This window comes from Lagopus leucura, unplaced genomic scaffold (assembly GCF_019238085.1).
Source record: "Lagopus leucura isolate 7727_CA_CO unplaced genomic scaffold, USGS_WTPT01 Super-Scaffold_100060, whole genome shotgun sequence".
NCBI classification, from domain to species: Eukaryota; Metazoa; Chordata; class Aves; order Galliformes; family Phasianidae; genus Lagopus; species Lagopus leucura.
This window is the reverse complement of record NW_024962306.1, coordinates 1,013,404-1,037,060: the sequence shown is the minus strand read 5'-3', so window position 1 is coordinate 1,037,060 and position 23,657 is coordinate 1,013,404. Positions and strand designations below refer to the sequence as shown.

The following is a 23,657-nucleotide window of genomic DNA, read 5'->3' as shown; positions in this document are numbered from 1 at the left end:
GACCAGTCCCCCACTCCTTCCCTGCTGCAGAAAGTGGATCCTGGCGAGGTGAGGCCATGCCATTGGCTTTCCAGAGGACTGTTGTCCAAAAGGCGGACCCCTGAGGGCTGTGCAGTGAGCCGATCTCATTCACACAGGTATGGATTTATGGCAAGGTTGTGGAAGTGCTGGGTGTCTCCCACAAAACTAGCACACTCCAAGATTTCGTGACACTTTTTAATGCATATTTTTATCACTTGACCACAACCCTCATACAGCATCCAGCCTACAACTGGTCAGTTAAAGACAGGGCTAATCTCCCTTCCTGCGGGCTAGCTACCTTAACTACCTTTTCTTAAGGTGCTCCTATCTTCAAAGACAAGCTCAGTCCTTGCAGAGTGATTAAGAGCTCCTTAACAGCTTCAAGGATGGTCACCCTAACCGAGGCAAAAGCACATATTTGTTGTATCTAAGGATACACATTGACGACTTATACAAAGGTTAGATCCTATCTGACTGATAACACCGGGGGTGGGAGAAGCTGCCAGGCACAACCTTGCCCTCTTGACCCTGTAAATCGTGCTGGGGTGGTTCAACTTCCATTCTACAGTCTGGTGCATCCAGTGCTTGGTTTCCTTATGACACCTGGACAGGATTTTGGTTCAGGAAGAAGACTGAGACATGTGCCAGGCCCTGGAGAAAAGCTGTGTAAGCTGAACCATGAGTGATTTCACCTGAAGATGTTGGACGCTGAAGGAAGAACGCCAAAAGGAAAAAGGAGAAATGGAGATGGAAACACAAAGCAGAACAGCCCTGCACAACACAAAGCACCGAAGCCCTGGGATTTACTGGCAGTGGGCTCAGAGTTCCTCTCCATCACTCCTAGAGCCAGATGCTGCTGGAGCCATGACCTAAGCTGCCACAGAGCAGGTTTTCTGGAGCACCAGCAGTGAAACCCAGTGCAGGCAGCAGGGATGGCATGAACACTCTGTTCTGCAGGCTTCACCAGACATTTGTCTTTCCAGGCTCACACTGTGCTCTGTCCTCAGCAGAAGCCTCCAACCCAGGGCTCTGCACAACAGCACAGCTCCACTCACAGCTCCGCAGCCCTGCAAGGCAGCAGCGCATCTCCACAACACTCAGGACAGGCAGCATGCTCAGGGCAGGGCACTGAAGTTTGCCCCATTCTCTTCTTTTGTATGTTGAGCATCTGCTGGCAGCCAGCACACATCACCCACAAACCCCAGCCCCAAGGTCTGCAGTATGTGGGGCTCTGGGGCCTCAGCACCACTGGCCCAGGGGAGGAGAGGTGATGCTGGAAGTGAGGATGCAGATGGGAGCTTGGGGGTTTCAAATTCCAAGCAGCTGATGACATCTTCCCTCCCAGATCAAAGCAGCTCCTCTTCATTGAGCACATGAACGAAGGAAGCAGGGAAGGCGCCTTGCCTGTGGGGCTGCCCTTCAATCCAGCCTTTCTGCAGGGAGAAAGAGAAGAAAAGGAGTGTTGAGCACGGCACAGGGAATGAGAAAGTGTACTTTTACAGCCACTGCTGGTTGGTCTGATAGTCCTGCCTCTGGGCCAGGACACGCATCCCAGAACCCAAACTCCATGAACCACCTCCCATACAGGGACGCCCTCAGAGGGGATGTTCCTGCACGTCTCTAGCTGCCCGAAGGGTCATACAATGCAGCACTGCACCAGGCTGTTAAATAGAGCTGGTCTGGTGAAGACAAAATTTCTAGATGCGCTCCAGGCCACCTGAGTGAAATGTGAAGGACCAGGCTTGTTCACTGGAGGCTCTCTCTAGGAGCACTGCTCTTGTCCTAGGGAGGATGGAGCAGTTGCTTGAGCATCACATCTGGGAGCAAGTCAGAGCAATGGCTGGCAGATTGAGCACAGTGCTGTGCAGAATGCCAGTGGGAGAAAAAGAGGAATGAGCAGAGAAACAGTATGCAAGAAGAGGGACTGAGTACCCACACATGGCACTGGGGCAGCTGTGCCCTGCATGGGCAATATCTGCACACCAGAAAGACAAGGAAGAGGCAGAAAACATACAGACTGTGAAAGGTGATGTTACAGAAGAGGTTTCTACAAAGTTTTTGGAGCAGAAGCTCAAGAGGAGGTTTGACTGCTGCATATCACCCAGATCAACATCTGGGAGAAAGAGCTCTTCTCCAGTATAAAAACACATTTGATGGCTGGATGGAGAATCTGAACTTATTTGGGTTAAAATTTAGGTGTCATTTTTAGATGGGGGTTATTTGGCAACAAAGACATCTTTAAACCTGCTATTCCTGCAAACATGATTCACCTGCCATCAGAGCAGCAGGGCTCAGGGCCATGTCCTGCCCCACAACCCAGGACTTGCTTGTGCTACCCACAGCCTGCAGCACACTGGGGAAACTGGGGCTGATTCAGAGGTTGTGAACCCCTTTAGAACTCCTAATTTATTTACAGCATGTAAAAATGCTTATTTCTAAAACTAATTACAAAGAAGGTACGGTTTATAAGAAAAACAGTGGAAACAAATTTCAAGGATTTCCTGGGGGAACTCAATGAGCAAGTGATAAAGATCTGTATTTGCTGTCTGCAATTGTCTGAAGGAAACCATGGCACGCTGGCTTTTTTCTCTGCTGAAGCCGCAGATGCCATCACAGCTGCCCAAAGAAGTTCCAGTTTTGGAGATATCAACTGGCCAACTGGGCAAGACCTGGTGTACTGCTGCTGTGTGCAATAGGGGATAGAAATCTGTTGAGTTTCTCCTCACACTGTGTGGTTCATACCAGGACTGAGGATCTAAGGAAGACTTCCTTAGAAATGGCCAACATGAGCCATAGCTGAGTGTCAGGTTGGGGTGGGCAAGGAAGCTGCCATGGGGTGAGGGGAATGGCCAGGACACAAGCAGTGCGAGAGGAAAGCAGCAGAGCTGGTGAGAGGTGAGAGGTCCATGCAGGACTTGAGGATATTGGAGTAGCTTGACCAGATGTAAGCAAGAGGTTGTGCCCCAGGGAAAATGAAAGGTGGAGAGATGGAAGCAGAGCAGACGACAGCGGCTGCAACAATCGCGGGACAGGGGCAAGAGGTGGATGGAGAGAGGAGCTGTGTGCAGCCAGGTGCCATGGTTTGTGCCCAGGTTCACTCACCCACCAGTTGTCGTCCTCCTTTTCAGACACCACAATGATCTCGCCTGCGTGGAAAGTCAGCTCATCGTCCCGGTCAGCACTGCAGTCATAGAGAGCGCGGACCCTGCGGAACAGCAGTGTGTTCTGCAAGCAGGAGAGAGCACTGTCAGGCCTCCTCTATCCCTTGTGTCACCAGCTTTGTCAGACACAAATATAACGGCTTTAGTGCATTGATGCCACTAACAAAAGGGCTGGGGAGAAGGGAAGTCCCTGCAGTGCAGAGGGATGGGCCAGAGAGGACATTGCACCCTTGCTCATGTCCAGAAGTGTACCCTGTCTGACCTGCCAAAGGCCTGAATTCATAAGTGAGGTTTCTCTCAAAAGACACTGGAGCATGACAGGGCTTTTGGCTAGCAGTAAATAACAGCGATCATCCCTGTGCATGGTGTGCACTGGGAGGGACCTGCCATTTCCATGCAGAGCATTCCCAGCATCTGGTGGGGAAATGTCAGTGCCAGGGAGGAGCAGCAGTGGGGCTGGGAGGAGGGGCTGCTGGGTCCAACTCAGTTCAAAACTGAAGGTGGTAAATGCAGAGGGGCCCAGGAGCTGAGCCCATGGCAACCTACCGAACTGCCCCTCCGAGGAAGAGGAGGAGGGAGATCCGAGGCACTTCCAGAACTTGGATCTGACTCTTGGGACGATTGGTGTGGGCCAGGTTGTCCTGCTTTTCTGGAGACAGATGCATAGAGGCAGTCCACGGCCATTGGGACACCTACAGCAAAAGCAGGATGGTCACCACTTCCTTCCTTTAATCACAGGTAGGCAACAGCAAGCACCACTCTTGGGCAACATTGTGCAGCAAGTGCAGAGCTGGCAGTGGTAGGAGCTGGGATGTGCAGCTCCCAGGTGCCCCCAGTCTACTTTGGCTGCACAAAGCCACGGCCAATCTGATTCAGCAGGTGCTGAGCTGCAGACCTCCAGTAGGCCCTTCTTCTACCAGCACAGCCCATCCCCATAGCACATCCCCATAGCACAGCCTGGATCCTGACCCAGTTTGTTTGTTACCTGAAACCAGACCAAGGATGGGTTTCTCCGGGCTGAGTGGTACCCAAGGAGCTGGATCTGAGGATGTGCGCTTGTGCTTGGTGCTCAGAGGCAGGGATGGGCTCCTCCTGGTTCTTGTGTCCTCAGCGAAGACAGATGAGCTGGTCAGAAGTGGACGTGTCCTTTCAGGAGCTAAACAGGGAACACAAATGGATCGTAGGTCAGTAGCAAGCAGACCTCCCGGGAGCAAAACTCCAGGGAAAACCGGCACTGTGCATTGACAAGAATATTTATTTCTCTGCTTGCAGGTCTGACTTGAGAAACATGTAAGGTTGGAGCCCCAGCTGTGACAGAGGGAGAGGTGGTCAGGCAGGACTTAGAAAGTCTCCCAGAAAGCAGGACAGCTCGAGGAACTGAGGACCTCCATTTCTCAGAGCTGGGACACATCATGGAAAGTCTGGGCAAGGGCAGCAGGAGCAGTCTGACCAAGGAACAGAACTCTTCCTACTGGCAGCTTTCCCTTCCCATACCTGTCCCAGCAGCAGCACTCAGGAGCGTACGGTGCATCCTAACAGTGCATCCTAACAGTGCCAGCATAGGGGCACTAAGAGTAAGGGTACGCCATGCAGGGCTCAGGACTAAGGAAAACAAGTCAGCCTTCTCCCCTTGAGGAGAAGAGCACAGAAGGGTACCCTACAGCACCAGACAAGTCTCATCAGTGCCCTATCCTCTGCTGATGGAGCTATGCTGCACAGCTCCAGCAGCTCACCCCAGCAGCTCACCCCATCAGCCCACGCAGGATCTCACCTGACTTCGCCCGATGGGGAGGGAAGGGAGGTGGGTAGGAGGGGGCTGGTGGCACATCCAGGCTGCAGAGGTGGGTGTGTGGCAAGGCATAGGTGTCTGGCTGCCTCTCCTGAGGCACTGCCCCTGCTGCTTCTGGTCTGGTGGCAGGAGGCTGGGAGCAGCTCTGTGGACAGGAAGACCCCCTCTTCATAAGACCGAGCTGGAAAGAATATTTGTAAGTTACAGTATCCAATACGAGTGATCAGCCAGTACAGGAGCACCCACTTCAGTGTGGTGGGAGAAGGGCCAATGGTGGTATGCATGGACCTGAGCCCATGGAGGATCCTCACCTTCTCATCCAGCTCATCGTCACTCTCATACATGTCATCCTGGCCCAGCCACCACTCGTACTCCACATGGACATGCGGGCTGAACTGATTGTTCTGGGCCTGTAGCAGCTGAGGCACAGAGGAGCCCCCTCAGGACCTGCCAGCCCTGCCCACTGCACCAGCCCCATTTCTGACAGACCATTTGGTTATGGAGGAAACAAACTGTATGTAAGGCTGCCAGCTCAGCAGGCCAGGAGTTTTGCAAAGTTGTCCAAACACACAGTGGGACATGGCCAAAGTAAGGCTTGGACTCACCAAGGAGATGCTCTCACCCTGTGTGGCTTGGTGCAGTCTCAGGTTCCCCTGTCTGACCTGTCCCAAACTGCCCAGCCCTGAGGTACCCCATGACAGCTGGGCCAGAGCAGACCCCATGGCACCCTCCTCTGTGTCCCACACCAGAAGTGATGATGCTGAAGGATTTGGATAACCCTGCACGAGGCATCTGTGCAGTGCCTTTTCCTGCCAGGATGTGTCCCAAAACTGACACTGTGTCCTACCAGTTCTGCACATTGGTGATGTCTTGTCCTCTTGGCAATGTCCAGGGCCGTCTCTCCTGCTTGGTTAGCTGTGAGGGGAAAGGCAGCCTTGAACCTTGCTCAGGGAAGTGAAGAGCAGTGCTGCATGTGGGGAGCCTGCAGGCTCACAGCAGAAATGCTACAGTCAAGGGGGAAAGAGAAGAGGATATGCAGTGCAGGAAGAATAAACACCAGAAAGGTGGAGAGGGGTGCTGACGGCACTAAAGACAACAGACCCTACAGATCCCATCAGATCTACCTGCTGCTTCTAGGGACAAACACATGAAAAAGAAGGGACAGCCTAAACAGACTGAAACAAATGCTCAAGCCAAAATTGATAATGGCAGGAAGATAAAGAAGGGGGAAAGAGTGATGAGACACATAGATAAGGAGAGATGGGTAAATCCTGCTGGCTTACAGAAATGGGACAGGGGAGAAGGACAGAAGAATACAGTCACTGCCAAAACCTAAATGCTACAGAACCCAAAGCTGACGGGCAGAGGAGGAATCCATAGCTGACACCCCTTGTCTTCTGAGTCACTGCAAGAAGCTTTGGGCAGACCTGGTACATATGTGCTGGTGCCTGGTGGATGGCAGACTGTCTGCACACCCCACACCTGTGAGTATGGGTATGGCAGAAGACAAACCATGACACTCATTTTATTTTGGATTCATTTTAGGCCCCTGTCTATGGAGCTGCAGCACAGGGCTGATAAGGGATGCGCAGCTATGGGGATCCTGGGGCTGAGGAGGGGCAAGAACTCTGCACCCTTAGGGCTCACAAAGCATCCCCAGACCAGTGACAGGGCCTGCACTGAGACCTTGAGTTGCTTCAGGTAGCCAGAAGAGTCGAAGAGTCAGTAAAGATGGGTCAAGTGCTGCTGAGCCTGACGTGGCTGAGGGAGTGGGAAATTTGGCAGCCAACTCCTATGTGGCTACAAGGACACGTACCCAGTCCCTACCATCCCACCAGGGTCCCTCTGCCCTTATGGGAAACATACTCAAGGAGTGCCCAAGAAGGAATGGCTCAGCACAGCCTTCCCACTGGATGGTGAGAACATATGTGACCTTCCATGTCACTCAGGAAACCAACTTTAAAGTTCACTTCTGTGTTGTGAAGAGGACGCTCCCAGCCATGATGAATGACCAGACCTATGACCTGGGCTCCAAAGCACCAGCACGCATTGCCTCTGAACCAGCATTTTGTCAGGCCTGTTGCCCATGCTCCAGCATTGCACCACTGGTTTTGAAAATAAGAGCTAAGTGCCTGTCACTCTATGGGCAGGCCTCCCCAGCACCATCATTAACCTGCTTCTCCTGAACCTCCCCAGCTGCAGGCAAGCCCTGCTGATCACTCCAGCAAAGTCAGAGTGAAGAGGAAGGGAAGAGGAAGGGAAGGGAGAAAATTCCAGGATCCCCTGGCCACTCACTGGTGATGATGCTGGCTTTGGCCTTCAGCAGCAGTTTGAGGCACTCAGGTTTGTTGTGAAAGCAGCAGTAATGAAGCGGCGTGTTCCCCACTATGGTCTGCTTTTCCAGGCTCCCGCTGCAGCAGAAGGTGGATATTGTCAGCAGACTGAGCAGAGCTGCTGGCCCAGCCGAGTGCTGCTCCACGTGTCACTCTAACCACCTCAACTGGAGGTGGCCACCACCAGCATCACACCTCAACCCAGTGATGAGGGCAGCCAAGGCCTCTCTGCTCTAGAGATGGTCACCCTAAGTCTGCCCCAAGGCGCATTTGCTGGGATGCCTGCTCTGGTACTTCTTATCTTGGGAGCATTTTGGAGAAGCCCATCGCTCTTCCACTTTTCACTCACACCAACTTGGTTGTGACAAGTTGACCAGATATTTTGAGCTTACCTGTTCTGGACAAGAAAATCAACAATATGCAAAGAGGTTCGATCAGACAACAGCACTGCCAGGTGGAGGATGGTCTCCCCGGGTTCCTGTAACAGAACAGAAACAGCAACAGGATGAGATCATGACACCAACAGGGAGGAGCTCTGTCCTTTGGGAACTGTTCTTTATGCATCCCTAAGAGGTGAACAGGAGCTGGTGTGATCTGTCCCTCTTCAGAGCCACGACCACCAAGGCTGGAGAGCTTAGGAAACATGTAGAGGCATGGAGCCATGTTTCTCAAGGAAAACTTTTCTAATTGTACTTTCCTCACCTTCTGCTTTGTCCTTCACATAGCCTCTTCCTTTTTCTCAGGGGCTTAGCCACTCATCTTCTTAATACCTGCCCTTTACCTGACACCTTCCCCATGTATTTGTGATGGCTTCATGAAGAATCATTCACCCCCATTTCACATTTAGAAACAGTAACCAAAAGTGATTTTTCTCCCCCAGTCCAGCAGCAGAACTTCATGGAGTTCACCAGGGTGTACAACTGCTGCTTCACACAGATCTGCCCCTCTCCTGCCTATTTTTCCCAAGACATCCCATACTGAGGGTGCTTCTTTCTCATTGCCAGGACAGTCCCTTGCCTTCCACCAGGTGCCATACCTGCAGGTGTGCCTGCACAGGCTTGCTCAAATCCACGTTCTCAGCATAAGCTTGGAGCAAAGTAAATATGTCCTTGCCCTTTACAGCTTCTGGGAGGCTTGGGCACTGAGCAGCAGGGCTCCTCTTGGCATATTTCTTCTCAACATACTTGGAAATGATGAATTCTTTCCGCAAGGCCCTGGCAGAGATGAACCAAGCAAGAGTTAGGGGCCACAGAGCAACCCCATAAGCATCCAGGGACACCCCTCCTCTCCAGCTGCCCCAGCTGCTTTCCTCTTTTCTCCTGCAGACCTGCCAGGCAGTGCAGCACCTTTCCCATCCTTGTTCCCAGCAGGGCTCCCACTGCCTTCCTCTGTTGCCCCAAGGTCTTGCTGGGAGGAACGGGGAAGCATCAATGCATCTCCCTGTCTCCTGGACACTTCCATACTCTCCATCACCTCTTCTCCAGGCAGAGAAGGGTTCTATATTGGATTCAGCTCCCCAGTGAGATGTTGAAGAATCACCATATAATGACTGGGTGGGAGAACCCAAGGATCATCAGCAGCAGCTTCTGGGAGAGGGCTGGCCAAGAAAGTCCTCCAGCTGCAGAGTGTGAGGTGAGTAGAAGCAGTGACCAGATAGAGGATCTGGTGGGCAGCAGGAGCCCCAGGACTAACCAAATTCTCACAGCAAAGGTGATTTCAGAAGAGCTGAATTAATACTATTTCATGCGGTTTCAGTTTTCTCAGTGGTGAAAGGTCCAGGGGTGGACCTGGCAACCTTGATCTGCTCCTGCAATTGCATTTTCCAGCTCTCCCTGCTCTCTGGTGCTAGGCCCTGACCTGTCTGCTTGCTTACTGCAGGGTAGATCCACACTGCCTAAAAAGTGCACCAACTGGGACTTACAAACCTGTAAAGTACCCTGGCTTGAGCCTCTGCAGACTCTGATGGTCCCCCTGGCCATGACTGCCCTGGCTACAGGACTCCCCCAAGAGCTCTGCCCAATTCATGTTTGCAGCACTAAGTCCTGGAGAAGCCCCTAGCTATTGCTGGTACCAGCCACCACCTGAGCTCCCCCTATGCTCTTCTAGAAGCTGGGCCACTCCAGGATGAGGAACAGAGCTCGTGTCTCCTGAGAAGTCCTACAGCTGCCAGCTCTGCTCTCTCCCAGATGAGAGAATCATGGTCTCACTGCTTTCTAGTTCCTACTACTTCTGCAGCCATGGTGCAAAGGGCCCAGGAGGAATGATGTGTCTTTCCCTCCTTCCTCACCAGGTCCCTTCATGCCAGATACCCTTTGTCTAACCACCCAGAGACAGGAGAACAGACAATTCTTGTTACCTCTGCACTACCTTAGCAAAAAAGTCATCTGCTATCTCAGAAGAGGATTTTATGGCCTCCATCCATAGCAAATGCAACAATAGATATGTCTCCACAACAGTAATTAAAAACACAGGCTGGAAGTCTGCAGAGCTGTCTTCTCTTCACTTATGTCACAAGAAACTTGGCCATGCATGTCATGATGCCCACCACTCGTTTTCTCACCATCTCTCCTTCCTTGCTTGATCCTACACTGAGCTCACCAGCTCTGAGCCCCAGCTATGGTGATCTGTACTGCACCCACATGTTGCTCTGCCCTGTCCCCTCCATCCTCCCACCCTTTCCTTCCTGCTGATATTCACAAGTACAGCTGTCCTGCTTGGCAGCTCCAGCTTTTCAGTTTTTCTTTTTGCTTTCCCCTTTCCAGCCCTTTTTCCTTGATCCTGACCCTTGTCCTGCTGGCTCTTCCTCACACCTTTGGTCTCTTTTAAATCTGTCCTGTTGAGCTTGATGAAACTGATTCCAAAGAGGAGTTGCAGCCTGGGGAGAAGGCCGGGCAGTGCCACGTGCCTGGCTGCTGTGAGGAGCAAGCAGGACCACAGAGCATGCCCACAAACACCAACTCCATCAGAGCAACTCACATGTCACTGTGTGCCACGGGCTTCAGGGAGAAGCTGGAAAGACTCGCTTCCATGACGCCATTGAAACCAGCGTTGCCAATGTTCCTCGCCAGCTGCAAAACAGCCAAGCTAGAGGTGATACAGGACATGCAACTGTATTGCATGTGTGGCAGCAGGAGAGAAAGCTCAGGGCTGAGGTGCTGGCCAGGTATGGAGAGATGTCAAGGAGCCAGGGGCTCTGCACTGACTGCTACTGCTGAGATGTCCCAACTCCAGCAGTACAGCCATACAGCTGAGCCCCGGGTTTGGAGCTGGGTGAGCAATGCCCCTGTGCGTGCTCCCATTCCCTGTCTGGACACCAGCAGCTCCCATCATGGACTGACCAAACCTTTCTCATTCATGAACACGCTAAAACAGTGCCAAGGAAAGCCGCCAGCCTCCTGTCCACCCCATGCTCTGCTCAACCCTGATTTGGGCTTGGTCCTGCCCTGCAGCTCTTCTGCACCAGGAGACAAAGCTGGAAGAGATGAGCAACTCAGGAAAAGCAAAGGGACATCCTCGTCTCCTTGAAGATGGCAATTCCTGCCACAGTAACCATGAAACTCCAGGAATTACAGCTTGGTTCTGGAGGGAAAGATCTCACTGAACTAATTGAAAGGCCACAGCAGAAAAGAAGGAGGCATGCAGACAGAGCACAGTAGCAGCATCCTACCAGCAGTTCAGAGGTTGCCAGCTTGTCCAAAGACAGTGACTGGATGCGGGAGATGTGCACACCCATCTCTCTGTGAATCCCAGAGCACTCAATGCAGATCAGGATGCCATGGTTAATGGAGAGCCAGGTGGGATCTGCAGAGACAACACTGCTGGGGTCACGTCCATCTCCCTCTTGTCCTCTCCACCACGCAGAGCACAAGCTGCACAGCAGGACACGCAGCAGAGAGCTGCTGGAGCAGGGAGGGGAGGCAAGCAGCTGGTTCTCACCTGGGGCCAAGCAGTCACAGCACTCCCTGTTTCCAGGCATGTTTCTGACCTCCTCAACTATGGCCCGGGTCAGCTCCTCCCTGCTGCTCTCCCCTCTACCCTGCACCTTGCTGAAGGCCACGTTCAGTGCCTCCTCCTTGCTGTTGCTGAGGACGGACACCCATCTGCAAGGGCAGAAAGTGGCTTAGGAGAGAGCCCAGAGGCATGGAGCTGGCTTTGCATGGGCCCCCCTCCCCCTCAGCACAAGGCCCCTGCACAGGATGCCAGCAGGAAAACGGGCACCAGAAGCCTCCATGACTTGCTCAGCCCCTAAAGCAATCATAGCGCAGCAGGGATGCAAAGGGGATCAAACAAGGGCAGCAGTGAGCTGCATAATTAGCCAACAAGCTAGCTCCTCATCAGAAGCTAGAGGAATGTTTTTTGATTCCCACCAAGCTGCCCTTTGCTAACAGTACTTACACAAAACAGTCCTGCTCGTCCTCTGCCAGGAAGCGGTACGTGCGGTTGTCTGAAACAGACACGGCCATGCCCCCCTGTGCATCATGTGCTGGGCTCAGCAGGGTGGCAGCCCCCTCATTCCACCCAGCCCCTCCTCACTGCTTCCCTGACAAAGCTCCTGGGTGAGGCAGAGGAATCCTGTTTTTGGCTAAGCTGATACATGGGAACTATGTGCCCACACTGCAGTGGTGCCCATCTTGTGCCCTGAGTGTGCACCACTGTTTTGGAGCAGAGCTACCCCACAGCATTGCTTCCCAGTCCAATACAAAGCCACAGAGCTTTGCCTCCTCCATGCCCATGCTCACTTTCTAAACCCAAAACACCAAAGCCATTCTGTGCACTTTCCAGAGGAGCAGCAGGGGAGTGGCAGCACTCACGTGAAACCAGATCAAAGCATTTCTTGTCATCCACGTTTGGCTTCACCTGGCAGGTCAGTAGGTTCAGCTTGGCCGGAGGACGGTTGGACTATGAGAACAAGGAAGTCTCAGTCCTCATGGCATCAAAGCATGGGAACAGCCAATGTAAGGCTGGACAGGGCTCTGAGCACCCTGATGGAGCTGCAGGTGTCCCTGTTCATTGCAGGGGAATTGGACCAGATGACCTTTTAAGGTCCCCTCCAACTCAAATGATTCTATGAAAGGGTGATGGCCCAGTAGTGACAATCACCACCAGCACTTCACCCTTAGCTCTGCTTTTGGGAGCAATGCAAGAAATAGCTACATGGACCTCTTTTTTCCCAACAGCCATCCCATGCTGGTATCCCCTGGTCCCCAGGCTCGCTGCCCTCCGTGCACACAGGTGTGGGGGGCTCCCATGTTAGTCTCTTACATTGCAAAGACTTCAGGCTCAGCAGGGCAGCCCAGCAGTGCAAGCACCAGGCACGAGGGCTCTGCTGAATCCCAGAATTGCCAGCGTGGTGGGCAACAGGGGGTCAACAGGGGTGGGCAGCAGATCCCAGGCAGAGATAGCAGGGGGTGGAAGAAGCAGTTCCTACCATGCTGTGAGAGATGGTCAGGTAGCCATTGCTGACAGTGCACTTCCTCTTCTGCCAGACTTTTCTCAACCTGGAAGTGAGCAGAGGGTGACACAAGAGGACACATGGCTGCCATGCAAAGGAGCAGATCATCCATGCAGCAATGCCAGTGAGTACAAGAGCTGTGCAAGGCGACACGCTGGCTCTGCTGCCAGAGTCTGTTACTCATGGTCTGATGGGACCCCATTGTATGGCATAAGGATGGGCTTGTATAGACAGGCAGCACACATCAGCTGCAGAGGCAATGTAGGCACAGAGCACTGCTTGGGGCTCAGGTCCTGTTGGGAAAGCACACAGACCTTTGAGACCTTGGAGTCCCCAGCAAACAACCAAAACTGTCATCTTCAAACTGCTCCAAACACCTCAAAGACCATACAGAAGTGAGGGAAAGAAGGAAGGGAAACTGAACTTCAGCCTGTGATGAAGGAGACTCCAGAGCTCCAGTTCATGATTTTCTGTCCGGTTTCCTGTTTTTCTAGGACCGTTGATGGTCCTTTCCAGGCACGCACACCTCCCAGTGCAGGACCCCTGCAATTCCCAGCAAACAGGCTCCTCTGCACTGGTGGAAGGTCCCCTGTCCAGTGACAGCAGTGCACTTTCCAGGAGCTCACAGTCTGGCTGCCAGACATGGGCATAGGCGAGGTCCAAAGCAGCACAAGGGGAGCCCCAGCTCCCTGCTGGCTTTTTCCTCTGGTCCACCATGCCATCTCCAATGCTCATCTCCACCCCTCATTTCTACTCCTTTCCCTAAATCTCCCGCAGGAAGCTGAGCCCAACACTGATCTGTGGAAAGGCAAAGAAGGGTCAAGGCTGGAGGAAAGGAAGTGAAACAGAGCAGAAAACACTGCCCAGCCTATATAGAAGTCCTTGTCCCACCCATGAGGAGCACTTGCAGAGGTCCAGAGGGCACTGGGCATCTCCATGGGATAGGAGTACCCTCAGCCAGGAAGTTCTGCATGGGAGGCCATGGGCAGCTGCCACAGTGCCACACACACCTCAACCTGTTCCTCTGCCCTTGCCACCAACCCAGGAGAGGAGGTCAGGCTGGGTGAGCCTGCCCTGGCCCTGAGAGACCAAAGCACAGCTGACAGGGACACGCTGAATCCCAACTCACCCATCGCTTTTCTTAAAGAGAGTCCCTGTCTTTTCTGTACCGTACTGCTTGTTCCCCTGCAGCTGATGCATGTTGTACCGGGCCTGCTTGCTCCCCACGTCCTGCAAGCAGAGGGATGGCAGCAGGTGGCAGTAACAGCAACTGGGACAGAGGTTGCTCCATGCAGGATGGGGCCACCAGCACGCTGGGAAGAAGAATCTGCTCTTACCTCTCTCTGCTCCAGCTGCAATGCTGCCTTCAGCTGATCCCGAAGGGCACACAGCTGCTGCTTCTCCTCATCCTGCCTGACTTTCAGCTGCAGGGCACAGAGAGCACACCGTGGGGAGGAGGAGATTGCTGCATGCCTTCCCCACGGAAGCTGAGGCCCCCCCACACCCCACAGCCCTCACCACCTCCATGGGCCCGTGGGACGTGGAGCCTTGAGTGGGAGGTGGCAGAGCAGCATGCCATTTAGTAACCATGCTATTTACTGGAGGAAAAAAACCAGCTGTCTGCAGCTCTCTGTGGTGTAAAAACAGCCAGCAGCTTGAAGGTCACTGCAGTTGTTTTTTTCCTCCAGTTTGGTACTGTCAGTAATTTAAAGGTCTCCAAGCCAACAAAAAGTTGATTTCCACTGGGGGTCTTGGTGCAGGAGTGTGGCCCTGAAGGAGCTTGGGGACGGAAGGAGTTTGCATGAGGGGTCAGGAAGATGCTGTGCACTGATACCCCACGCCAGGGCAACACGCATTCTCTTTTTGCTGTTATTACCACCACCCTGGACAGGTTGTGCCAATGCATCACCATTCTGTTCAGAGAATACATTTTTCCTAGCATCCAACCTGGTTCACATTCCAGGCCTCTGCAAAAGACTACAAGGGATATGGCGAAGGAGGACAGAGGCCGAGCAACCCGGATCTGAGGTCTGAAAATGCTGGGAAAGCAACACAGATCTTCTACAGAGAATGGGGGACTTGGCACCACCAGAGGTCAGCCTGGTTCTGAAGTCCCACAGCAGCTTTGCTGTTTTGAAAAACATCTTTCTGTCTCCAGGCAATGTATAACCACAAGAGCCCATAGTAAAAAAAGTGGAAGGTCACAGCTCCTGAGAACAGCTCTGCAGAGAGGCAAAGCCCCTGAGGAAGAGTGTGAAGAGCTTCAGTTGGCAGCAGTGGGCAGGGAAAGCCAGGAGCAGAAACCTGAAAGCCTGAGGAGCAGCTGGGATAGTGAGAATTGAACGCGTTAATGCCTCTGGTATCCATTGCCATGCTCCTTCCCATTTTGTGCCCTAGGGTATTACACCGTAACCTTCCCCTCAAGGATCATTGCGCATCAGAGGCTCAGGAAACCACAATCAACTGATGCAGAAGTCTGCAGATCTGCTTTTGCAGAGGGAGAGACAGTCCTGGGGCAGACATCCCTGCTCTGCACCCTGCTCCCCTCAGCACACCCTGCTTCACGTGAGTACTCACGCTCTGCAGCTCCGGGATGAGCTCCTCTGTGAACTTCTTAAGTTTTGCTGTTGTGTTCAAACATTCCTGGAAAAAACTGAGAGGAGAGGCTGATGTCAGAACACATCCTGAAATCCTGCTCATCGTGCTGAGCCACACTGGGCTCTTCTAAGCTGCTGGCTCATCAACACCTTCAGCAGACAGCATTTCTGTTTCATAGTCACCAAAGAATTTCTTAGGATATAGACTGTAAGAAAAAGTGGAGACTTTAAGAAAAGTTCAGGGCTCATAAGTCTGTTTTCTTCATAACTTAGATTTCAGTGGCCATTCCTTGCTATCTTCTTTATGCTGTCTAATGAGAATGTTAAACTGAAGAGATAATCAGAGAATGATTAAGGTTGAAAAAGCTCTTTAAGGTCATCTAGTCCAGCCATCAATCCATCCCACCGTGCTCACTAACCATGTCCCTAAATGCCACATCTCCATCTTGAAGACCTCCAGGGATGGTGACACCAACACCTCCCTGTGCCAATGCATCACCACTATTTCAGAGAACAAATTTTCCCCAACCTGAACCTCTCCTGGCACAACTTAAGGTCATTGTCCCTTGTCCTGTCACTGTTACCTAGGAGCAGAGGCTGACCCCCACCCCACCCAACCTCCTTTCAGGTAGCTGTAGAGAGCAATAAGGTCTCCCCTGAGCCTCTTCTTCTCCACACTAAATAATGCCAACTCCCTCAGCCGTTCCTCACAGGACTTGTGCTCCAGAACCTTTACCAGATAATACACTCCACTGAGATCCTCGGCTCCATTACCTCCAGGAGAAGATTTTTGTCATATTAGACTACAGGCCAAGTAAGCTGCAAGATCTCTAGGTCCTGCAAATTAAACCACTCCCAGACTGCCTCTAAAACCAGCACTTGTGGAGTGAAGGGCAGTGAAGGCAGGTTGCCAGTCATCTTACTTGAACTGTGTGTTGCAGTGCTTGATGTGGTTTTGCAGCAGGTCGATCCCTTTCTTGGTTTTGATCTCATTCACTTTGATTAGATACTGAAGGGAAAAGGACACAGGAACTGAAGGTGCAGCTTTGGGAAAAATGTCACTTACGCACTTTTTTTCATGTTGTCCTCCCTCCCGTTAACAGTGAAGAGCAGTGTGTTGTGGTTCTTATGTCGGTCGTGCCATAATGGTAGCAGCTCGCGTGGCTTTTATAGGGTGAGAAGTTGGTGGCAGGCAGAGCCCATGAACGCCAGCGCTTTGGTCTGGCAAATGGAATGCTGGACTCATAATGGGTGCAACTGTATCTCTAATGCCAGGTTAGTAGAGTACATTCTTCATCCAACTCTTTGAGCTCCTATCCCAAATTGGGTCTACTGCAATGCAGGCAGCTCTCTGGCCAGGCAGACCTCAAAGGGCTGGGACAGGAAGGAGCTGGGCAGATGTGTGGGGCCCATGCCATGACCTGGCTGATGCCGCCTGCCCTGTCCTTACCTCACACATGTTTAACTGGAAGCTCCTGCGCTCCTTCTCCATCTCCTCGGCGATCTCCCCCCCGCTCACCTCACCCCTCACCATGCCGTGCTGCTTCGCCAGCTCACGCTTCTCCTTCTCTATCTTTGTGCTCAAGGAGAGAGGACAGACACCTGAAAGGCTCCAACCGACTGACGTCTGCTGGAGGCAGCCAGAAAAGAGCCCCCAGACCCAGGTTTCAGGGTGAGGGAGCCAGACAACTTACAGTTTGCTCTCATAGTCTTTGTAGGCCTTCTCAAGGGGCTTCTTGAACTCCTAGGAAGAGCCAAAGGCACAGTGACTGATGATTATGACCAAGACTGACCCTTCCTCAGCCTCATCATACCACTTTCCCACAGGGTCACCCTCGAGTCATACTATCACAGAGTCACCAAGGTTGGAAAAGACCAGCAAGTTCTTCCAGTCCAACCAGCAAGGCCATCACAGCTCCAGAACATGGCTGTCCCTGGGTACTCATGTAATAGAGGACTGTTTTTACTTCTACAAGGCCATTATTCTTTTCCCATCTGACTTTGGGTGACTTTATCTTCTCCCCATAATCTTACCATATACACCTGCATTTGACCATCAAAATCATTTGCACAGAACACCAATGTTCTGCTCCATTCTCACTGCTTACTGCTCTACAGACCTCTGTCTCACAGAAAGACAAGGTAAATCTGGTTGGAGGGGGCTCCTGGAGGTATCCATCCCAACCTCCTGCTCCAGGCAGGGGCAGCACTGAACCAGTACCAAGTTTGTCCAGGCAGATGTCAAAAACTCCCATGGTTAGAAATCCCATGGCCTCTCTGGGTCCCAGTGCTTCTGTGTCCCTTGCAGTAAAATTGCTTTATTGCGTCAAGGCAGAACCTTGTCAGAACAGATCTTGCATTTATCTTCATTCTCATGAAGATGTCAAACAGATTCAGGTCAGGCTGTGATCCCTGTTGGACCCCATTAAAAATGCATTCTGCTTAATCACAGCTCATTGCCAGCAGCTGTTTTTTCCCTCTCTTTCTAACTGATTTTCTGGGTCCCCAATCTTCTTGACATTGCCCTTAATGCAAAATGCAGATGTATTTTCTTCACATTTTGTATTCTTTCGCCACCTTACTATATGCTAAGAAGTTCCAGAATTTTTTCTCTCTTTCCATATTCATGCTCCTATTGAGCACCAGCAGCCAATTTAGGGCTGCCTAAATCAGGAAAAATACTATCTCAGACAAGTGTAAAACTCTAAAAGAAGAACTGCTTTCCCACAGAAGAAGCACTTCTCTGCTCTGTGCTCAGCACCAGCCCCACAGCCCCATCAGCTTTGCTCACCCCTTTGATCTCTTTCATGTCTCCCTTTATCAAGGACTCCAGGGAAAAATTAATGTTGTGGTCCAAACTCTGCAACTGGAAAGGAAAGAGAGAGATCAAGTAGCTGGCATCACCCACAGTGGTCAGGATAGCATGAGAGCTCCTGGAAATTGAGTGGAAATATTCCACTCCTGGCCCTGCATGAGGGAGAGAAGCTTTTGCTGGTGCTGAGCAAGGAATGGGGAAATGCAGGGCAGGAAAAGTGTCTGGGGATCAAGAACTGTTTGCAACAGAGCTCTTTCTTCCTGCTAATGCCTACACCCAAGCCACCAAAAGGTGTTATCAGGTCCACTGTGCTTCAGCAGCTGCTCATAAACCAACAGAAGGAACCTCTTAGAAAACAGGCAGCTGGGAGCCTCCAACCTTGGAGATGAGCAAGCTAGAAAAAGCCACAGCCAGCCTGAGCCAATGGTAGGGTTGTGGCTACAAGCAGGGCACTGGACTGGAGACTGTTGTGCCCTTGCAGCCAGATCTTCTGTGAGCCCCAAGGCTCTCCCAGATCCTTCCTAACCCCTTGTTGTTTCAGCACGAGAGAAGGGCCAGATTTAGGCAAATGTACCCACAGCAGTTTTGTGTCCCCTGAAAAGTCTTGCAGATGTTTCTGTAGAGCTTGAGAGGTATCCCAACTCATAATGAGCCTCTGGAAAATGGTGCAGGAATGGCTCCTTGGCCCTGCTATCACTACAACCTCGCTCAGGCACAAGGACAGGATTCCTGGGATCACCCATTTCCCTGCTGGCATAATGTGCATGGGATGGGGGCATCCATCCTCCTCATGCTGCAGACGCCAAGTCTGATGTGGCCGTTGTCTTCAGCCTCAACCTATCTGCATCACTGCTTCTGCCACTGCTCCTGCCTTGGTCCAGGAAAGGGCTGAGCTTGGACCTCCAGCTATGCACCAAAGCCCGTTCCTGGGGACCGCCCACCCCACTGTGACCCAGGGGCCTGCAGGGGATGCACAGGGGATGGGGCTGCCTACCAGGCTCCTGATGGCAATCAGCAGCTCCTGGGAGAAGGCCGCGAAGGTGCTGAAGGCATTAGCCAGCTGCTGCTCTCCCTCCAGCTGGTAGTTGGCTGAGAACAACTCCTGGGCAGCAACGTGGGCTGCGAGGTGGCTGATGAGGTCTGAGGAACACGGGTGGTCTCCAGAGAGTGCAAGGGGACAGACAGGATAAACTCACTGCCAGGAGCCCAGCTCTGCTCTAGCACTGGAGCCCGCTGCACACCCCCCACCCTGCTATAAAAACTCCTAGGACACAGATTCCCTGCTGCAATCAACCCAATATGTAGCAAGGACTCCCCTTGACCTTCCATTGCTGCCTCTCCCTCCCCAGGCCCCATCCCGTCCTGACCTTGTGCACAGCCATGCTCTGCCTTGGCAGCTTTTCTCATCTTCTGCAGCACAGCTCGGTCTGCATCCAAGGCCTAGAAATGCAGAGGTTATCACTGACAGCACCCTTAGGCACATTTCTGTAACCTGCAGAGCTCAGCCCAAGCCTCAACATCCCCAAGCCAGACTGTTCTGCCATCAGGTAGGTGATGGTCTAAATGGCAGCAGTCTGTGAGAATCTTAAATAACAGCAAGCTTTCCTGATGGCCTTCTGGAAGAAGTGACCAAGCTCTAGGAGAGAATTGGAAAGTATTTCAGAAGAAGGGCTGTTCAGCAACAGGAGGGGCTGATACCACTGCTGGCCTTGTGCTTGTTGTGAACTGCATCAGCCAAAACACTGCAGCAGAAGAGGGTGTTTGTCTGGTTCTGTGGGGATCAACACAGCCAGGACTGTGGCAACTGAGGCTCTTCACCATAAACACTGAATTATCCAGAGTGCATTAAATTGGAAGCTTTGGAGGAGCAGCTCCAGCATAAGATGGGGATGTGACATCCCCACGGCCATCGCCAAAGCTGCCTCCACCCCTGGGTTCCCACCATTCTGTGTGCCCAGCTCCAAGAGGCAGCACTGCCTCCAAAGACCTGTGCACTGTCTGACACGCACGTGGATATGTTGCCAACCACGAGGCAGAGATTACAGACCTGGTGCTTGGCGCAGGAAACCCCAGCTCCCTTCCCTGCCTGCACTGTCACCCGTGTTCATTCATTCTCCTTGAAGGCAGAGCTCTGGTTGTGTTCTGGGCTCAGCTGTGTGACTTCATTGCGTGCCCACCGTGCTGCATGTGCTGCTTTATGCTGTGCTGGGGCTGATCCCAGCAGCATGCATCCAACAGCAAGTTGCACACCAGGGCTTTGCTGTACAACTTTCCCCACATCCCTGGTAACAGCTGCTCACTGAAGCATTTCAGGAACCACAAAAGGGGGCAATTCTGCTTTTCCAAAGTGAGACCAGGGCCCCAAACCCTGTGGCTGCAATCCCTTCAGCTCTGTCCTTATGCTCACATCCTTCTCACGAGGAAGGCCCAGTTTGAGAGTGACCACCCATCCACAGTCGTGACTTTCACACACTTGCAGGACAGCCTCGTATGAGACTGGAGCCCCTGTGGGACTGAGTGGGCTCCAGAAAGAGCCTCACTGGGTCTGATGAGGACAGAGACAGAGCATTCAATTCACCTTTTGGCCACGCACACTGGCAGTTCACATGACACACCAAATTCCCCTTTTTTCAGCTTGGGGACAGGGCCCCATGAGGGATGGATGGAGCAGTGCTGGTCCCAGGGCTGATCCTGAGGAGTGCTGGCAGCAATGGACGCCCTTCAGCATTATTTTTTGGCTTTCCACTCATTGGAAAGTCCCATTGCCACTCCAGGGCTGCAGTGCCAAAGAGGAGATAAAGTCCCACTGCAGCCCAGCTCATGCCTGCTCTTGCCCTGTCACTGCAGAGCCTGCTTGCTGTCACCCTGCAGTGAGAGCCATGCTCTGCCATTTCTGTTCACTCTGTCACGAGTCCCAAGCCAAAGGTTCTGCAGAAAGGAACAATTTTTGCAGCGTACATTTTTTCTAACCACAGCTTCCTGATGTAAGCAGCTCTGTTTTAAAGGAGTGGAGTTTTGAGTTTTGTTTTGGGTAGGTATAATGGAGTAACAGTCACAAATTAAGCAACACAAGGAAATTGCCCCATGCCCCGGGCTCCTGAGCACATTCTGTCCTGCAGAATGCTGACAGAAAAGCCTCAGAGACCACTGCAGACAGTGGGAGCAGAGGGGCTGCCCCGTCTTTGGGCAGAGATGGCAGACCCCAGGTGCTGGGGGGCTTTGTGGCAGTGCAGTGCTCACAGCCCACAGACAGACCCCAGCAAAGCCCAGGGCACCATCCCCGTGTCTGCTGGAACTGCAAAGTCATGAGAGCCACTCCTGCCCTTGCCCATGGGTTTCCCAGAGCTGCTTCCCCTCCACGTGGCACCTGCTGCTGTGTGCCAGGGTCAGGAAGCAAAGGCATCTGGCCCCAGGGGGCTTTGAATTGGGAGCTGACTCAGTAGTTGGCTCTGATCCCTTCTCTGTGGATTTTTTGAACTGCCCATGTGTTCGGCTGCCAAAGTTCCTAGTTGGTGTATCACACAATTCAACTTTGGGCAAGCGAGGTAACCCTCCCACCACTCCAAGCACTGCTCTTACCTCTGTTCGCTTTTAGGGCGACGTTTCATGGGCCAAATCTCCTTCACCATGAGCCAGGCATGAGATGCAGCCCTCCCACAGCCCGCACTTTGTGTCTGCCCCCACCCGCCGATACCCATCACCCACTCAGCACACCCAAACCTTTGCTTTGGGCACTCTGCACCACACACCAGCACCACACAATAAGAACCACCACAGTGACACCCGTATGAGTGCAGATCCCACAGGACTGCCAGGGAGATGGCCGCCCCTGGGGTGCCAATCCCCGCCCCATGCCCCGCTCACCTCCTCCATGCTGCCGGCAGTGGCCTTACAGCGGGCCATGTGGCTGGTGAAGGTGGAGGTGGTGGGTGAGCTGAGGTCCTCCTGCACCTGCTGCACGAAGTCACACACCGAGATGGGTGCTGCCATGGTGCTGCAGAGAGACTGAGACAGAAAGGGGAACTGCAGGCGCTTTGGGGCTGGGCAGGGGGACAGGGAGGGGGTGGGGGCATGCTGCAGCCAGTGGGAGCCCCTCACCTTGCACACCACTGCACGCACAGAGAGGCACAGCTGCAAATCCTGTGATCCTGAGCCAAAACGCTTTTAGGAAGGCTGAGGCAGATGCTTCTTCCTGCTGGGTTATGGGGAGCCTCAGCCTGGGGGGGCAGGGGAGAGTGCAGCTGAAGTGGTTGTAAGAGCCGAGGTGCTGCCTGGGGGTGTGCATGTGATGTGCTGGGGTGCACTGGGTGGCCCGGGCACTGCTGGGATGCATCAGATGTACAGAGTGAACTGGTAACTGCTGGAGCATGCTGCTGGTGTGCACCACGTGTGCTGGGTAAAGCAGGCACCAATGTCATACAGAGTGTGCTGGGATGCACCGTGCATCCTGGGGTGCGTCGGGTGCCACCCATATGGCAGTGTGCAGTCCCTGCTGAGACTGGGCTGAGGCTGCACGAGGAGCAGTGGTGCAGTGTGAGTTGGACCCCTTGCACCCTGCTAGCCCAGGGATCTGCAGGGGTGGGAAGAGGCTGCTCCCTTTGCCATTCTGGAGCTAACCCTACCCCACCGCCATCTAGTTTCACTGACAATGCCACTCTGAGCATCATCTCCTGCAATGCAGACAACCCTTCCCACCAAACCTCCCATTGGTGCACTTTGACTTGCAATCCAGTCATGATCTTGTCTCAGCAGCATTTGTGCAGACAACAGAAACCCTGGGGCACTGGAGCCCGCACTGAGAACCTGTCTGCTGAAGCAGATTGAAATTTACATCAGTCCAACACCATGATGCAGATGCATGCTGATGGCCCCATGCTGACATCCCAGCTCTGTGCTACCCAGAAGAAGGGCAGAGGTGCACTGGGGAGGGCTGCCTGCAGCAGAGTGGCCTGTTCCAGGAGCAGCGAGGAATCCCCAGGGATGTCAGAGAGAGCAGCCAGGGAGATTTTATAGGAATTGAGCTGGAACCAGAGGGTCTTCAAGGTTCCTTCCAACTCAAACTGCTCTGTGATTCTGTGATTCTATTCCAGTAGAAATGAAGATCCAAAATGAAGTTAAGCAAGCCTGATATCCAGCCCTGCACATGCAAGAAATGCTGTTAGTAGCTTACGAAGACTGCATTGAGTGCTACCACATCCAGAGCTGCCCTACTGCTCCCATGCTCTTGGAGCATCAGGAAGCACACAGTTACCTTGGCTCTATCACCATTCTCCTCTCCTCCACCCTCCAGCTGCAGCAGCACTCTGGGAAGCCCGTACACATCCTGGTCCCACCGCCACTGGGTCCCAGCACCAGACCTGCCCTCTCCCACACAATGTGCTCTGAATTCTTCAGGCAGGAGAAGACCTGGGAAGTGCCAGCTACTATCCAGATAGGACACGGACAGCTCTATAGGTTCCCATCCCTTCCAGAACAACCTCTCAATGGCA

At 52.9% G+C, this 23,657-nt stretch overlaps 1 protein-coding gene across 2 annotated transcripts; it reads right to left on the bottom strand.

The window, feature by feature from the left end:
- Positions 1-202: 202 nt before the first annotated feature.
- On the bottom strand, positions 203-22,760 carry LOC122188389 (arf-GAP with SH3 domain, ANK repeat and PH domain-containing protein 1-like). Of its 2 annotated transcripts, none has more exons than XM_042886657.1 (27): positions 22,267-22,760; positions 22,033-22,173; positions 19,536-19,608; positions 19,163-19,308; positions 18,145-18,219; positions 17,048-17,097; positions 16,804-16,933; positions 16,277-16,362; positions 15,334-15,409; positions 14,094-14,180; positions 13,886-13,986; positions 12,733-12,802; positions 12,116-12,203; positions 11,700-11,748; positions 11,241-11,404; positions 10,972-11,105; positions 10,281-10,372; positions 8,341-8,518; positions 7,697-7,782; positions 7,267-7,382; positions 5,819-5,886; positions 5,283-5,390; positions 4,954-5,116; positions 4,168-4,338; positions 3,729-3,874; positions 3,124-3,246; positions 203-1,454 (listed from the first exon to the last, which is right to left on the bottom strand). In XM_042886657.1, the coding sequence occupies exons 2-27, from the start codon at positions 22,156-22,158 to the stop codon at positions 1,368-1,370; spliced, it is 2,793 nt and encodes a 930-aa protein (XP_042742591.1). In that variant the 5' UTR covers positions 22,159-22,173; positions 22,267-22,760; the 3' UTR covers positions 203-1,367. The 2 variants fall into 2 exon arrangements, with proteins under 2 accessions (XP_042742591.1, XP_042742590.1); XM_042886656.1 differs by having other exon boundaries at positions 4,954-5,152; positions 22,267-22,759.
- Positions 22,761-23,657: the final 897 nt, after the last annotated feature.

Coding starts and splice junctions, on each gene's coding strand:
- LOC122188389 (XM_042886656.1), bottom strand. CDS start 22,158: ATGGCAGCACCCATCTCGGTGTGTGACTTCGTGCAGCAGGTGCAGGAG. Junction 17,098..18,144: donor ACATGAAAGAGATCAAAGGG/GTGAGCAAAGCT, acceptor GGCTCTTCCTAG/GAGTTCAAGAAGCCCCTTGA. Junction 11,405..11,699: donor GACGAGCAGGACTGTTTTGT/GTAAGTACTGTT, acceptor CTGCCCTTGCAG/ATGGGTGTCCGTCCTCAGCA.